The sequence below is a fragment of the Haliotis rufescens genome, unplaced genomic scaffold (genome assembly GCF_023055435.1).
Source record: "Haliotis rufescens isolate VD_foot unplaced genomic scaffold, xgHalRufe1.0.p SCAF_7, whole genome shotgun sequence".
Taxonomy (NCBI): domain Eukaryota; kingdom Metazoa; phylum Mollusca; class Gastropoda; order Lepetellida; family Haliotidae; genus Haliotis; species Haliotis rufescens.
The window spans coordinates 28,383,013-28,400,807 of record NW_025964361.1 but is presented as its reverse complement, the minus strand read 5'-3'; the positions used below and the strand labels follow the sequence as shown (position 1 = coordinate 28,400,807).

The following is a 17,795-nucleotide window of genomic DNA, read 5'->3' as shown; positions in this document are numbered from 1 at the left end:
ACCCTGTGTCTATGACTGTGTCCTGTGTTTGTGGCTGTGTGTCCCAAGCCTGTGTTTTCTAGTGTTCCGTAGCTTTGACTGAATGTTCTATGATTAGTGGATGTCCTGTGTCTATGACTAAGAGACCTGTGTCTATGACTAAGTGTCATGTGTCTTTGACTAAGTGTCCTGTGTCTATGACTGAGTGACATGTGTCTATGACTGAGTGACATTTGTCTATGACTGAGTGTCCTGTGTCTATGACTGAGTGACATGTGTCTATGACTGCGTGTTGTGTCTAAGGCTGTGTGTCCTGTGTCTATGACTGAGTGACATGTGTCTATGGCTGTGTGTCCTGTGTCTTTGACTAAGTGTCCTGTGTCTATGACTGAGTGTGTTGTGTCTATGGCTGTGTGTCCTGTGTTTATGGCTGTGTGTCCTGTGCTATATCTGAGTCTCCTGTGTCTATATCTGAGTGTCCTGTGTCTATGACTAAGTGTCCTGTGTCTATGACTAAGTGTCCTGTGTTCATGGCTGTGTGTCCTGTGTCTATATCTGAGTGTCCTGTGTCTATGACTGAGTGTCCTGTGTCTATGACTGAGTGTCCTGTGTCTATGACTAAGTGTCCTGTGTCTATGGCTGTGTGTCCTGTGTCTATATCTGAGTCTCCTGTGTCTATATCTGAGTGTCCTGTGTCTATGACTAAGTGTCCTGTGTCTATATCTGAGTCTCCTGTGTCTATATCTGAGTGTCCTGTGTCTATGACTGAGTAACCTGTGACTATGACTAAGTGTCCTGTGTCTATGGCTGTGTGTCCTGTGTCTATATATGAGTGTCCTGTGTCTATGACTGAGTGTCCTGTGTCTATGACTAAGTGTCCAGTGTCTTTGACTGAGTCTATTGTGTCTATGACCGAGTGTCTTGTGTCTATAACTGAGACCCTGTGTCTATGACTGTGTCCTGTGTTTGTGGCTGTGTGTCCTGAGTCTATGGCTGTGTGTCCTGTGTCTACATCTGAGTGTCCTGTGTCTATATCTGAGTGTCTTGTGTTCATGACTGAGCGTCCAGTGTCTGTGACTGAGTGCCAAGTGTCTATGACTGAGTGTCCTGTGTCTATGACTAAGTGTCCTGTTTCTATATGAGTGTCTTGTGTCTATTACTGAGTGTCCAGTGTCTATGACTGAGTGTCTTGTGTCAATGACTAAGCGTCAAGTGTCTATGACTAAGCGTCCAGTGTCTATGACTAAGTGTCCAGTGTCTATAACTGAGACCCTGTGTCTATGACTGTGTCCTGTGTTTGTGGATGTGTGTCCTGAGTCTATGGCTGTGTGTCCTGTGTCTACATCTGAGTGTCCTGTGTCTATATCTGAGCGTCTTGTGTTCATGACTAAGTGTCCAGTGCCTATAACTGAGACCCTGTGTCTATGACTGTGTCCTGTGTTTGTGGCTGTGTGTCCCAATGCCTGTGTTTTCTAGTGTTCCGTAGCTTTCACTGAATGTTGTATGATTAGTGGATGTCCTGTGTCTATGGCTAAGTGTCCTGTTTCTATATGAGTGTCTTGTGTCTATGACTGAGTGTCTTGTGTCAATGACTATGCGTCAAGTGTCTATGACTAAGCGTCCAGTGTCTGTGACTAAGTGTCCAGTGTCTGTGACTAAGTGTCCAGTGTTTGTGACTAAGTGTCCAGTGTCTATGACTAAGAACCTGTGTCTATGACTGTGTCCTGTGTTTGTGGCTGAGTGTTCCAATGCCTGTGTTTTCTAGTGTTCCGTAGCTTTGACTGAATGTTGTATGATTAGTGGATGTCCTGTGTCTATGACTAAGTGTCTTGTGTCAATGACTAAGTGTCTTGTGTCAATGACTAAGCGTACAGTGTCTATGACTAAGAGTCCAGTGTCTATGACTAAGTGTCCAGTGTCTATAACTGAGACCCTGTGTCTATGACTGTGTCCTGTGTTTGTGGCTGTGTCCCAATGCCTGTGTTTTCTAGTGTTCCGTAGCTTTCATGACTTTTATGACTAGTGAATGTCCTGTGTTTATGACAGGATGTCCTTCGGCTACATTTCTCTATTACAAGCACTCAGGACCACCAAATGTACAAATATATTTCCGATCGAAGACACAGCTTGGCACAATATCCAAATGCGGCTGTTACCCATGATAACTCAATAATAAAAGTTTAATCGCATGCTATAAAATGGATTTCATTTTTTTACTAAATGATTTAAATCAATGAAAACACAAATCAAATCGACACTGGTTCTCACGAATTTTATTACAAATTTTACAGGATGACTTTCAAAAGACTGACAAAATTATTCACAATTTGTGACGATCACTCCCCCTCAACACATGTACTAGATGGAATGCTAAACGGCATGAACAGCTGAATGTGGCATATGAATATATATACACACTGGATGCCAGGACACACTAAGCAAATCTGAAAGCATAAGTCATACGTGAAATGTAGTCTCCTTAAAACAAATGATTAAAATTGGCTCATACACAATGCATTCTACAAAATCCTACCAATGTGCAATTTGCATTAGTGAAGCTGGGAGAAATGTGGAGGAACATATATTTGAAATCAATTTCATCCATGTGTATAGGCAATAGAGAGATAACATGAAAACACATAAAACGGTATTGGCCAATGGGCCTAGAAGATAGATGAAACTGTTCTTTATTGATACACGTGGAAGATCGTGATCGGGTTCCTTTACTCTCAAAGTGTACCACTGGAAACAAACAAACATGTCTTAAGGTAATATTATAGACAATGTTACAAAAGTGTAATTAACACTGAAGCGACCGTGTGGTTTGAATACAATATAAAACTAATTAAGACTGTCTTGAAATACTTTCTCCTACTATTATTGCAATTTAATTGTATGAACGATAATGAGGTGCAAACCTAAAAAAACAAATACAAGGTATTTGATACTGCATTGTGACAGTGTTGTAGTTCCATATGACGTTTCTGACTATTTCTAAGACAATATTAATATGTATTATTTATACATAAGCCAAACTTGCATGCGTGAAATTGGCAGGACTATGATATTATCTACAACCTCTAACATAATATATAATTCACGTCATGTAACAATATAGATATAAAATAGCCTATAGCCAACATGAAATGAACCAAATGGGTATAGTTTATAACATATATAGACTTTAAATAACGGACATAGTTTTAAATAACAAAAAATCAACCTGCTTTGCAATTCACTTAAGCATCATACTGACAAACACAATGTACAAACTTACCAAAAACACTAAAGACGCACAATAATTAATATACATTGTATCCTACTGAACCAAAGTGATCGAAAACGGAACATAACGTCCACCTATACGACAGTCTATGTTCAATTGAGCAATCAGGTGAAACCATGTCTAATGGATCTAGTAATATATATCTAGGTTGACAGACATGATAAAATAGTCAACCCAAGAACAATTAGCAAATATGCAACCCGTATGTTACCTTCGCAGTCTCATATTGATAAGGCTACGAACGAATACTCAGACGATGTTTTGAGGGACTGTGTTGCATGAAAGACAATCAATACGCACGCGTTAATCAGGATTCTTGTGAGAAGTGTCCTCGTACACAATACACTTAACCCAAGGTCTCAACAATCTAATCATTTGTTCTTCGGAGATGCCTCTTTCACCGCAATTTAAAATTATCACAGAGGAAACGGTCTTAACATCTGTTGGTCATGGAACCCCAGGTGGTGGTGAGACGTGTGAATGCTGCAACTACTGACCTACATCTAGTATATGATAACAGTTTAGCTTTTAATCTTTTTGTCGAACTTTAGATGAAAGTTAACTGTTTATTTTGAAGCTATTTCCCCCAGAGAACATAAGGAAAGGGGCTACGTAATATTGTATCATTAACTTGAAACAGAAAACGAAGAACAAATGATTACTCGTTTAGCCATACAACTAAATTGTTCTAGGATGTTTTATAAGACTTACAGAACGTGAATTTGGAACAATCTTGATATATTAGGAGCGTCAGTCTGAAATGAGCAATATTCGCTCATGTCTGAGGATCGACGATTTTGATGTCATCCAATATGTGAAGGCAAATACATTGTGAGAAATGCATGCAGCCTTCTCGTGTGAACTGGGGTGCATTATGTTACACTGTTACACTGTTACACTGTGTAGTACTAGGTATGTACACCATTACGTAGAACGTGCAGAGTAGAAACCAAATACACAGATCGTGGTCTGAAAGGTTGCACTATATAGAAGCAGCAATGATACCTCTGATTTCACACACATCATGGACACATGGTCCTTGTGTCTGTAGCTGAACAAAACTGATCACAATGCATCAATGGCTACACATTATTCAGCACATAGAGCACATGACAAACAAGCTGTTGGAACATATCACACTGAACTCATAATGGCACAATAATCTTCTAGTTTCAAATTCGTGGTCTTGTCGTTAGCAGATAAGCGCTTTGCCTAGCTCAATTTTGAGTTTCTTTGTTTGCATTCTGTTTCTTGTGGGTAACAACGAAAGCCTGAAAACAAATTCCACACTGTTCATGGATAATACCTTCGGGTAAGACATCATTCTTATCAAAATATCTATTGGCAGCCTCGGGTAGATAATATCCATATGGCTTTTCCATCAACATTGCCTGCTGTTTTTTGGGTTAATTAAATTTATATTGTTCGTGCCGTTCAGGGTGTGGACATATGGCGTGAGTAAAACGTACCGTATTCGACGTAATAAGCGCCCCGCTCTTATAAGCGCCCACGGCGATATTTGATAATATATATTATAATATATATAAGTGAACAATCCCAATTAACACCCCTTCCGATTGATCAATGTACACAAGACTTATATTTTCGTGTATCATACGCACGCGCGTGTGTTATATGCACCCTTAATTATGGGCAATAAAATTCTGGAAAAATATAGCTGTCGTATATAAACAGTTCAGACCGTCAGCATAAACCATGAAATTTATCTTTCAACTCTGTTTTTTTCCACCAAAATAATATTCTAATAAGAGCCCCCTATTCCTAATTTTGAGAGCGCCCTGGGCGCTTATTACGTCGAATACGGTATATATCAAGTTTTCAATTCGATAACACATGCTGGTTGTTGAACGAGGTTATTTTAGAGGACCGCGTCCTTCTTCTGTACCCATCTCCTGAAGCTGCTGACTCCATATGTATCGGGCTATATATTCCTGTCTTTGACCAAAAAGTGTTTATTCTTGCTGTCCTAACCGAGAGCTTAAGACTTTAGTAAAAAGTAATTTCTACTTTTGTCTGGTCTGTTGTGATTCTTTGCACATCATAGTTGGGTAATGTTTCTCATTGTCGATCACTTTTGGTTGGTGTATTCATACACATTATGTGATATAATTTAATTTATAACCCAGTTTCAGAGTATGCGGACATTCGGGCTAATCCGACAGCTCATTCTGGCCTCGGACTTCAAGCTCCAAAACCACATAGTCTTCTTTTCCTTATGGATGCCAGGCCATATTCAGTTTCCCCAAATGGTCTGTAAACATTTGCGACTTCGACAATGACCATTTGTTTGAACGAAGTTTCTCTTATTGTAATATATTTTGTCTTTGGTTGTTATCATTGTACACAGTTTGTACAATGATATAATCCGGGCTCAGTCATACTTGTGTGTGGGTATTTCCGTCTTGGTAGGTGTCAACTCCAACGATGGGGGTAGGGCCGGTGTACGTGTACTGGAAGAATTAACACAAAATATCAGATGCATTACTGACCTAGCCTACGGCTGTTGAAATTAGAAAAATACTAATGGAAACAAAGGGATGGAAGTAACAGCTGTTCAATTCAAAGCATTGTTCAAGGAATTGCCATCTTAGGCAAGTCAATCTGCATATCAAGAAGGGTTCAAATAGCACTGTTATGCATGCACTGCAATTATATTTGTTGTATGCATAGCCATCAGTCATTAAAAGGTGTAGGCCGAACCATGTTTATCCGGGTAATTTGATACTTAACTTATTGTTTTTTTCTGACAAAGAAAATTGTATTACATTCATGTAATGCTAATAATTCGCTATGATAAATTCGAAGATGGTATAATTTGACAACTAACTCTTCAACCACTAATCTTGCACCAGATACAATGTCTCTCACAAATTCAAACGCCAAAAGCATGATTTATCTGTTTACCCCGAATATAGGTATGCATAAAATAAACTGCGTTCCCACTCCCTGAGGAGTTGCATTTTGGAATGAGATATTGTAACAGGAATGACATAATTTACAAATATGTTGTGGCAAAAAGTTGTGTCTAATTTCAATTCATCCCTTTATTTGATATTTGTAATAAATTCAATAATATTTCATGAAAATGAATGGCAACAATACTGTGCTTGTCAACCGCATGCTGCAGAAATGTGAGCATGGTATCTATGCATGTACATTGTAAATAAGACGTGTGTGTAAAACAGCTTTAAGATAAAAATGTGAAGAATTTTGTTTTCATTTGCAGTTAATCATGCTCTAATATGCATTCACAAAACAATGTTGTAATAGCACTATCTGTGCAAATATATGAAACAAATAGCTACAACAACATCGACCTGAAACAAATAAATCTTCATAATTCGTTTTTAATGGTATTAGTTGCATCTCAAAAAAGAACTTCAAGCAGGAGAGAAAAGGATACAGGCAACCATGGAAGTACTCCAAAGATACTAAGACAGGTGTGTTGTGAGGTGCATAAAGAAGGAAATAGTGCTAAAATGTAAAAAAAAAACCCAGGTGATACAATACCTGATACAAACTGATAAAGGATTTGATGAGATGCCATCATCATGGCTGAACATTTGATTAGTTTAATTTTCAGGTAAATACATTATTATAAAAAGCCCATTCAGTTGGCGTTTTGAAGTGTTTTTTAATTTAATTGGTTAAGTATGTTTAGGTTGGCAGCGCGGTCATCGTTTGGAAGTTTACAATAAATTATAATTATTTTACATATTCTTTTCACAAACGTGTACTGATCAAAACAATTAAGAACACAGACAACGCTTTCTATATGATGTATAATACGGTAATATTGTCATTAAATTAAACATAGATTTAAATTATGACATTTAAAGACAAGTTAAAAAGATAAAAGATGAGTATCAAATATAAGTTAATTTAGAGGGCGAAATAACGTGCAACAGTATTGATCTTTGTTAGTCAAGACTGAAAAACAGTATCTTTCCTTGTTTACCACGATGGAAAACAGCATCTTTCTTTGTTAGTCATGACCAGAAAAGAGTATATTACTTTGTCTGCGTTGACAAGAACACAGTATCTTTCTTTGTGAGTGCCTTCAAAGCAATTATGATAATAACACCGAGCTTGAATAATTGCCACGTGAATCGAATCTTGACTAACCAAGATGTGTGAGAAGACTGTCAGAGAAAGATGCCAACTCACAGTATTCAATGTCTTCCTAGGGGGAGAGGTGGGCTCATCGCTGTCTGAATGACCACGGAACGAAAGCCGAGCTTTTGATCTTACTGTGGAGCCAAACGTTGTCTGGAAGATGGTGAAAAACGCTCATGATTCTACCTTATATTCTTTTTGACTTTTGAAAATAAAACGTCCTTTGTTCGTAGAAATTGTCCAGATACGTAAAATATGTTTGGAATTACAATGCTACGCCAATACTTTTTTTACACCTTGACTTATACCTATATGTCGTATCGTCGTGTTGTTTATGATGGGACATAAAGGGCAACATGGAATAATGATGAAAAGGGTCAGAAAGGAATAAAAGAATGAAAGGACAAACGAAAACAACGTGAAAGCTTGTTATAATGCTATAACATGTTAGGCTACAGACCTTATTAGTTTTCAAATAGGGTACAAAATATGTGATAGATGCATTAATACACACATGGAAGATACTGTGTGATATCATGTTGATGTCACATATTCAATGCGATGTCACAAGCATGATATCCACATCAAATTACATGAAGCTGCGGTGATTGTGATGGTGACATTAGCGTTAATGTTGACAACATCGTCATTCATTACGTCCATCAGAGAGAACATACATTAGGACAGACTTAGGGGTAGAAATAGATCTTTACCGTACCTTGTATTTTCTCGAGTCGACACGAGACTTGTAGAAAAACTCGACCACGGCTGTGACCAGAGCAAGAATTAGTCCTCCAATAAGAATGTAAAAAATACCTGCCACGTTTTGCAACGTCAGGGCACTCTGGGTTCCGTCCTGAAACAACATCAGAGTTATTCCCCTTCTTGAGTACTTAATTTGGCTTTAACGTTTGGAAAATAAGAAAATAAGGTGGAGGAATATCTTTAACCCTTAATATTACATAAAATGTACAAATTTGAGAAGCATATTTAAAAGCGAAACGTAACAACATAATCACTAACGTAAAAGCGACCAAACCATGTCCATACAGCAGAGGCCGTTGCACGATTCAGATGATATCATAAGCATGTTTTTTTACGAATCACTATCACATACTGATCACACCAGGTAATGAAACTATGACATAGTGATGATACAAAGTAATGAAACATATTTCGAAATTGGTATGTATGAACAACTTACAATGCATAAAGGGTAACCATCTTCATTTGAGTGATACCAGTGACTTTTCGAATCCTCTATTCACCATTTATGCCCAAAATGCATGCTCACCATTTACCAAATAATACTTTATTTAACTTGACACAATAAGGGTTAGTCGCAACCCCTCTCAATATGTAAGCAGGAAATTATTCTAATTTGTTCCTCTTGGTGCGTTCACAGACATTTGCATTAAGAACAATTACTCCAAATATGCCGAGAGGACGTGACTACTTCGAGGGAAAATAATACCGTAGACGTGCTCTCTCTGGCACACTCCCCTTGGTCGTACCACCAGTGCTTCTGCCACTGTGCTAATTTGCCGGATTCTCGCAGCTCCAGCACAGCAAAGTTCAAGTAGTCCCTGTGGAGCAAACATCATGAAGGTGTTGAACTCCACTTTCCCACTTCTTTGCCTGTCATTTCAGATTAGACTTTGATTAAACTCATTATGGTCTTGATGTAAAGATTGTAAAGCCTGTGGCTAAAAAACCCTATTACCAATCTTCACCAGTAGCAAGTAAGGAAGGGGATAAAAGAACATGGAATAGAAACTCATTCGGAGTCACTATCGGTGGAGTGGCCGATAGGTGAAGAAAAAAGAAAATACATACAGTGATATAATAATGAAATAAAGGATGAATAAAAAAATGATATTTTCAACTGCTTTGGATTGTACTAGACTGTATTGGGTTGTTTGAGGTTATATTATCATTTATAGGTTGTATTACTTACAACCAAAATTTCCAAAAAATCTTTTCCAGTGTACATATGTTCAGAAAGTGTACATATGTCCACTGTTTCAAAACTGCATCTTCAATCGCATGAGCCATACAATTACGAACTTATGAATCAGACTGAGTGAATATGGTTTTACGCCACCTTTAGCAATATTCCAGCAATATGACGACAGGGGATACCATATATGGGCTTCACACATAGTAACCATGTGGGGAATCGAACCCAGGTCTTCGGTGTGACGAATGAACGCTTTGAACACTAGGCCACCTCACCACTCCAATGAATGAGAATGATAAATCATTCTTAAAGGGAACTTTATCAGTCCCAGCTTATTTGAATGATGTTGTTAAGTACTACTGTGTTAAATTTAATTTGTATGATTCAAAGTGGTATAATAGTTAATGGAAATCGCAAAGTCTGGCCCTATACTCAAAATAGGTACAAAACCTGGAACATAGCCTGCCTTTATCATTCAATTTGGCATCATGTTTAGAATCTTATGTTAATACACTTTACTTCCGTTACATGAGTGAGTTGGGTTTAACGCCGCTTTTAACAGTGTTCCAGTTATATCACGGCGTGTCAGCTTAATGTGGGAGGAAAGCTCGAAGTGATGCAGGTCTAAGACGTTTACCACTTCGGTGAAACCCAGGAGCACGGGTATGGTGCTGACAAACATCGAAACATAATCGGGGTGAACCGGGATTCGAACCCACAATCATAGGTTTCTGGCGTGCCAAAGGGTCGCAACTCTTCACAGCGAATCGCGGCGCCTTAGACGACTGGGCCACCCGTGCCCCCCTTCCGTTACATGAACATGATGGTACATTCTGTGTATTCTTTGAAGATGTAAAGTTGAAAGTAATTAAGCATTTGATAAAAAAATAAAATAATATATATCAACAAGATGTGATACAGTACTTGAGTTCCGATCCAACGGGTGTTGCTATTCCGAAACCATTTGAATTGAGGTTCTGTCCAACTTTCATCGTGTCACATGGTTTTCTCTGATTGTAGAAATCGTTGGTGGTGGATTCAATAAGGAAAGCGTATTTTCCTTTTTCGTTTCGAACTTTTTCGATGCCATCTTTGATGGAGTTGACGAACACACTTGGCTGCGCTGAGGTCATGTAGGACCACATTCTGTGATATATTGCTACTTTCGAATTCTGAAACGAAACGAAAACTTCAGGAGTTAGGCAAGTGGTCGGTAGATGTTCATCTATTGCCTGTTTTGTTCAGTGCACCATCTCTATCGTTCGGTGCAGGGGTCCATTTAGATTAACACAAGCCCCCACTGGTGATATATTCAGAGTGTACCACGGGGGTCAGTGGGCCCCCGTGGTGTTTTAAGCCATTACCCTGACTTCCCAAAGTAGAACATGAAATATTACCACCCTCATTAAGAATCTTTAGTTCTTGATGGGGCTTCAACGAGGCCCCTAAGCTCCAATAAGAAATGAGTTTCGTTGAGTATCGCAACGGACCTTCATTAACTGATTGAACATCTAGGCGCTTGCTCAGGAAACTACTGAGAACTAAGAGAACAGAAGACATCAGAGAACGGAGAACAGAGAAAATAGACGTTTCTATTGTGTCATGATGTCCATGTTATGTTTCTTTAGTTACTGATTTATAATTACAAGGAAAAAACAAGTCAAGGAACAAAAGCTCGGGGAAATTGTTAGTTTCAGCGAATTCATTAAACTCAATTTGACTTACACTTACTTGTTTGTTTGGTAGTTTGCAGTTTGAACTTAATTATTATCATCATCACAGGGAGACAAATTTCTTACACTGACACTGGACACAGCACAATTGAACTTGGAGAAGTCTAAGTCTATATATAAAGTACGTGTTTGTGTGCACCATTGTCGTTAAGTCCTCATCATTGAAAAGAATATTGATACCATTGTAATGACACTACGACTAATTGACGGATCGCTTAATATTCGGGTGTGTGGGTGCGGTATGGTGTGGGTGGTGGTGTGGTGTGGTGTGGTGTAGTGGTGTGGTGTGGTGTGGTGTGGTGTGGTGTGGTGTGGTGTGGTGTGGTGTAGTGGTGTGGTGTCGTATGGTGTGGTATTGTGTGTGATGGTGTGGTGTGGTGTGGTGAGGTGAGGTATGGTGTGGTGTGGTGTGGTTGTGGTGAGGTGAGGTGTGGATGTGGTGTGGTGTGGTGTGGTGTGATGTGGTGTGGGTGTGTTGTGTGTGATGGTGTGGTGTGGTGAGGTGTGGGTGTGGTGTGGTGTGGGTGTGGTGGTGTGGGTGTGGTGTGGTGTGATGTGGTGTGGTGTGGTGTCGTATGGTGTGGTGTTGTGTGTGATGGTGTGGTGTGGTGTGGTGTGGTGAGGTGAGGTGAGGTGTGGGTGTGGTGTGGTGTGGTGTGGTGTGGTGTGGGTGTGGTGTGGTGTCGTATGGTGTGGTGTGGTGTGGGTGTGGTGTGTGTGTTGGTATGGTGAGGTGTGGTGTCGTATGGTGTGGTGATGTGTGTTTGTGGTGTGGTGTCGTATGGTGTGGTGTGTGTGTGGTGTGTGTGGTGGTGTGGGTGTGGTGAGGTGTGGGTGTGGAGTTGTGTCGTATGGTGTGGTGAGGTTTGGGTGTGGTGTGGTGTGGTGTGGTGTGGTGTGGTGTGTGTGTGGTGTGTGTGTTGGTGTGGGTGTGGTGAGGTGTGGGTGTGGAGTTGTGTCGTATGGTGTGGTGAGGTTTGGGTGTGGTGTGGTGTGGTGTGGTGTGGGTGTGGTGGTGTTTGTGATGGTGTGGTGTGGTGTGGTGAGGTGAGGTGAGGTGTGGTGTGGTGTGGTGTGGTGTGGTGTGATGCGGTGTGGGTGTGTTGTGTGTGGTGTGGTGTGGTGTGGTGTGGTGTGGTGTGGTGAGGTGAGGTGAGGTGTGGGTTTGGTGTGGTGTGGTGTAGTCCCGCATAACTTACGAAACAAATTCCATTTCGCGTAAATGTTGCAAATCATATGAATGGAGCACTGAACATCAGTGATGACACCAGGTGTTTGACGTCAGACATGATGTAATTATGAAATCCTACGTCATCATACACTGGATTACATCAATTGCATACATGACAAATGACCCCGCTTGACAAGCAGAGACAAATCCATTAAATGTACTACACTCATAAATATTGACAATATATATAATGGATGCGATATCCATGTCGCCATGTCAGATGCTACGTTTTTCAAAATTGAGACATGATTCTTCTTGAGAAAAGCACTAACATGCAGTGAAAAGTCCACAAAATCTTCGCTCATCGAATCCATTTTAACAACGTGTTTCAACCAATCAGATTTCAGCAAACTCCTATTGCATAGTTCACGGGCAATATGCGTACAATATAACACTCTCCCAACATGATGTCGTATCGGCATAATTCACTTCTGTAGATCTAGTGAATCTCGCACGAGGCACAGCTAATATGTTTCAGTGTTGTTGTATCCAGACGCGATCAATAACAAGATAACTCGAAATGGTATTACCTGATTGCGTGTTGGCTCTGACATAGTTTACGAATATGAATAAGGACTGTGGCGTGTAGACATGACGGGCTACCGATCGGACAGGACACCTTCGCCCTTTACCATCGCTTGGGTCATCATTGTCAGAACAGTAATCATTTGTGAAGGAATTACACTTCGTTGGGTGTAGGGTAGGGATGTAGTGTAGACAAACGTCCCGAAAAGATCGTTCGAAAGGAGACGATACCAGGGCAGCCAGGTTCGGATTAACGACATTTGTTTTATCTGTACAATATATATCAACGTTCGGATGAACGAGTTTAGTGTCTGACCATTTGATAATTGATACTCGAGGGGGAGGGGAGAACTTGACAGAAAAATTACATTGTTACGAGGTGTTTTTCTCAACAAAACATTTAAGGTCATAGTTTTATTTTTTTTTAAATCGGGTTTTTGCAACTGTTACTGAAAAAATATTTAATCTCCAGACAGAGTCCCAGCACCCTCCCCCTCCCACCAATATCAGTTGCTTTACAATTACAAAATTGGTTTTCGACGCTTGAATGATAAAATTATCCATCTGTATATTTAGAATATCATTAAAGCGGTACGACCAAGAGTGGCCCGGGAACCATACATTGAACAATATAGTAATTACAGTTACACGTCACACCGGATTGTTAGTAATGAAATATATATATATATATATAAACTTCCTAAAATTATCTGACCTAGCGTTTGTGACTTTTTGTGTGAATGATTACGTTTGTTTATTTGTTTGTTGTTTAACGCCGCACTCTGCATTATTCCAGCTTTATTACGGCGGTCTGTAAATAATCGCGTCTGGACCAGACAATCCAGTGATTGACGTCATGACCATCGATCCACGCAGTTGGGATACGATGACATGCATCATCAACCAAGCCTGACCACCCGATCCCGTTAGTCGCCTCTTACGGCAAGCATGGGTTGCTGAAGACCTATTCCAACCCGGATCTTCACGGGTCGAATGATTACGTACATCAACTTTGTGTTACTGTTTCAAAAATTATGCAGCCTCTTTGACATCATCTGAGTTTCCTCACGGCGTCTCAGCTGCATGTTGGGTGAAAACGTGACAAGGCCAGAGGCGTTTATCACGAACAGAAGCAAACCAAACTAAAGTGATCAGGTTCAAACTGGGATTGAACTGACGTCTTTCGGGTATAAATATTCAAAGATATGCAACTCAGAGCAGGAAAATTTGGCTTTAGGCTGCTGTTCCACCTGTGCAATAAGGTAAGTTAGAAGGGCGTTCGTAATGAATAAATTATGAATTCACATACTGTGAGTGAGTAAATGATAACGGTTTTACGAACCGAACCCTGGGAAATCGAACCCGGGCCTCTGACGTGACGAGCGAACGCTTTAACCATTAGGCTACCCCACCGTTGCCTGACACAGGATTCCTTGAGGCCGCCAAGGTATGTTTGGAATATAGTGGCGTAAAACAACATTCACCCACTCATCCTTATAGCGATTTGGTGGACGAAACAAGGCTCGTCGAATACATTTACCCTACGGTTGGTTGGTTTGTTTGTTTGTTGTTTAACGCCGCACTCATATATAACGGCGGTCTGTAAATAATCGAGTCTGGACCAGACAATCCAGTGATTAATATCATGAACATCGATTTGGGATTTGACGCAATTGGGATCGATGACATGCATCAACCAAGTCAGCGAGCCTGACCACCCGATCCCGTTTGTCGCCTTTTACGGCAAGCATGGGTTGCTGAAGACCTGTTCTACCCCGGAATCTTCACGGTTCTTACCCTACGGGTACTGAACGAGTGTCCTCGGTGTAAACAGATGCATGTTATTTTTTTGTTTAAGATCATGCGCAGCAACATTCCAATATACTCGGTCTGTAAATACATCGCGTCTGGACCAGACAACCATTGGTTGATATTATGAGCACACCAACACCGCCGAGGTACGATGATGTCAACCAAGACGCCTAACCCGACCCCCCAATCCATTTAGTTGTCTCGCAAGCATGTATCGACTACTGGGACATAATCTTACCCGGAATCCCAAACAGATGTATTTAGACATAATAGTTTTACCTTAAAGAACATCTTTGTGCTTCCAGAACTGACGGTGCCATAGTGGATATCTGTTTGTTTAGCAAGGTCCTCCGCCGATTCCACTGGTGTCAACATACGCTCCACGGTGAGGAAGGCCGCCAGGTTGGCGGTGTAGGACGAGATTATAATCAGAGTGAAGAACCACCACACACTCCCCACTATTCGCCCTGACATCGACCTTACCAAACAAAGAAACAATTTGTTGAACAACCTTCCACATTTGAAATTGTGGTGTAGTTGAAGAATTTAAAACAAAACATATTTCGAAACAGCGGGAATACTATTCATGTTTGTCAGAAGTTGAGAAGACGGGACTGCTATATTCGTGAAAATTGTAACAATGCCATATGTCTTAGATCAATTTAATTGTGAATGTTGTAATCCTTATGTTGTCGAAGAATGAAGAAAAACAAAACAAATATGAATAAATTTAAGCTTCAATTAACTAGGTTAAATTTAAAAGTTAAAATTCCATCCTAACTGCAATGTTAAATTTTGGTGTCTACGCGTTTCATTAAATGTTTTTCTTAGACGTATGTTCTCATACTATTTCTCCGATACTAACGGTTTATCTAAAAAAAAAAATCACGAAAAAACAGATCACTAATGGAATGGCATTCCATCGATTAAACACATGGATTTTATAGAAAAAATATTTTGTCATTAATTCCAAAATGATGTATGTTATATACATTACCTTGGCGATATATCACATCCTTGTTGCATAAAAGCTCCGAGAGAAAACCAAAGACTGTTTGAGATGGTGAAGTCATTGGTAATAGAGGAGTCATCACACATGTGCCACTCGTTAGGGCTAAACCTGCTCACCAAAAATAGCACCACACTCACACCAATGTACGCAAACACTATACACATCCAGATCTCATACGACAGGGGATCCATGAAGGAAAATACATGAGCTTTTTGGTTCTCTGGCTTCTTGATCATAATGCTGATTCCAAGACTCATGAAAGGTTTTGTGAAGTCTATGATTCTCTCACGAGCCGCTGTGATGGTTAGGGGGGCGATGGCAAGATCTGCTTCCTGAAATGAATGAATGAATGAATGAGTTTTACTAGTATTCAAGTAATATCATGGCGGCGGGCACCATAAATGGGCTCAACATATAGTGTGGAATCGAACCATGAATGGGTATGCTGATGGGTGAGTGAGTGAGTGAGTGAGTGAGTGAGTGAGTGAGTGAGTAAGTTAGCGGTTGATTAAATGGGTGAATTAGAAATTTAGTAAGTCCATGTAGTGTGTGGGTGGTGTTGATGGGTGAAAGGACGAGTGAGTGGAGAACGAATTTAAATAGGTGAATAAGTGAGTGAATGGATGAGAAGGTCAATGAATTGAGTGAGTGAGTGAGTGTGTGACGACATTGAGGTGGGTGAGTGGATAAATGAATGAGTGATTGAGCGAGTGATTGAAAAAGAACTGTTCAATCAACTCTACGGAATCCCATGACGCTTACACCAACTTGAACATACACTTGTGATATACAGAACCCACATTGTTAATATACATATACGAATTTGTCGCTTCCATTAAGTTGTGACGGTTTCTTTTAGTTGGAGACGCGTAGGGTATGAATTCGCCCAACACTTTGACGTGTTCATTGTGATGAATTATAACGTGGCAAGAAACCTTAAATTAAACTTCAAACCAGTTTTTCCACAAAACTTTATTGACACATTATTACCCGGAGTAGGGACGAAGATGGAGGGTATTACTTGAAATGAAATTGCTTAGCGGTTACATAACTTTCCTTTGTATTTGATGGCTGTCGCAGAAAGAAAAATACCGCATGAAATTGGTTCGATGAGCCCAAGGAGAAATAGTTACTAGGTCACAAAGTTATCGTGCGCCAAACATCAGAGGTAAACAATGGCAATTGGATTTAAACCTTTGAGAAGAAACGATTTATTTACAACATTTAATTAAATTTCATCATGGATTACACAGACAGCTCACTCAACACATTTATGTCTCTCCTTGAATTCTAGTCCCTCGACAATAATCAGATCTCACTGTGTCCTTGTAGGACACAACACAGGAGTACCTTTGCAGTATTTCTGACGTGTCTTCTCTGTATAATTGTTATACCATATACTAGAATATGTAACATATGTATTAATATGTATACAGTGTGATGCTTTAATACTGTAATAGAATAACAAAATAATAAAAAGGTATAGCATACATATAGTCATGCAGGCAATATTTTCCCTTGCTATTTTTCGAATGTATTCAGGATACATTGGCATGCTTTAATACCGTGGTGGAATATGACATTGAAAAAACCCACTATAACATGTTTATTTAATTATTTGATATACTAAAATCAATATATACATACGTGTCGACTCAGTTCTCCAACCATGCCATTCCAGGTACCATTTTTCATGATGGCACCATACGAATTGTCTTTTACAAAGCGTACATCGTAGTCGAAGCCTACATTCTCGGCCACGGCTTGAGCTAAATCCATGCAGAATCCCTCCAGGTTTTCTTTGGCAACAAGAGGAAGACCGTTCACTGGAATTGTCTTGAATTTAACATATGGGTCCACCTGTGTTAAGAATTAGGGTGAGTGAGTGAGTTTGGTATAACGTCGCTTTGAGCAGCATTTCAATTAATCACGGCGTGTCAGCTTAATTTTTGGACGTGAGCCTGAAGTGAAGACGTTTTCAAATAACCCACGAGTGCGGCATGATGCGGACAAATATAATCATGATCATAGCAAATCTGGGATTGAAGCAAAGACCATAGGTTTCTGATACAGCTAAGGGACAAAACTCTGTGGCGAATTGCGTTGGCTTGGATTATTGG

The 17,795-nt window shown here is 39.9% G+C and overlaps 1 protein-coding gene across 2 annotated transcripts in view; it reads right to left on the bottom strand.

Moving 5' to 3' along the window:
* Window positions 1-4,980: 4,980 nt before the first annotated feature.
* Window positions 4,981-17,795, bottom strand: part of LOC124146968 (glutamate receptor-like) — a 62,493-nt gene continuing 49,678 nt past the window's right edge. The window contains exons 10-17 of one of the 2 annotated variants that reach the window (XM_046517551.2): window positions 17,323-17,535; window positions 15,661-16,007; window positions 14,943-15,141; window positions 10,287-10,534; window positions 8,877-8,988; window positions 8,121-8,258; window positions 7,454-7,555; window positions 4,981-5,736 (exon numbers count right to left, since the gene is read on the bottom strand). In XM_046517551.2, coding sequence (XP_046373507.1) covers window positions 5,662-5,736; window positions 7,454-7,555; window positions 8,121-8,258; window positions 8,877-8,988; window positions 10,287-10,534; window positions 14,943-15,141; window positions 15,661-16,007; window positions 17,323-17,535 — 1,434 coding nt within the window. In that variant the 3' untranslated portion in view covers window positions 4,981-5,661. The remainder of the gene's footprint in view (window positions 5,737-7,453; window positions 7,556-8,120; window positions 8,259-8,876; window positions 8,989-10,286; window positions 10,535-14,942; window positions 15,142-15,660; window positions 16,008-17,322; window positions 17,536-17,795) is intronic. The other variant, XM_046517553.2, reaches the window with a different exon arrangement.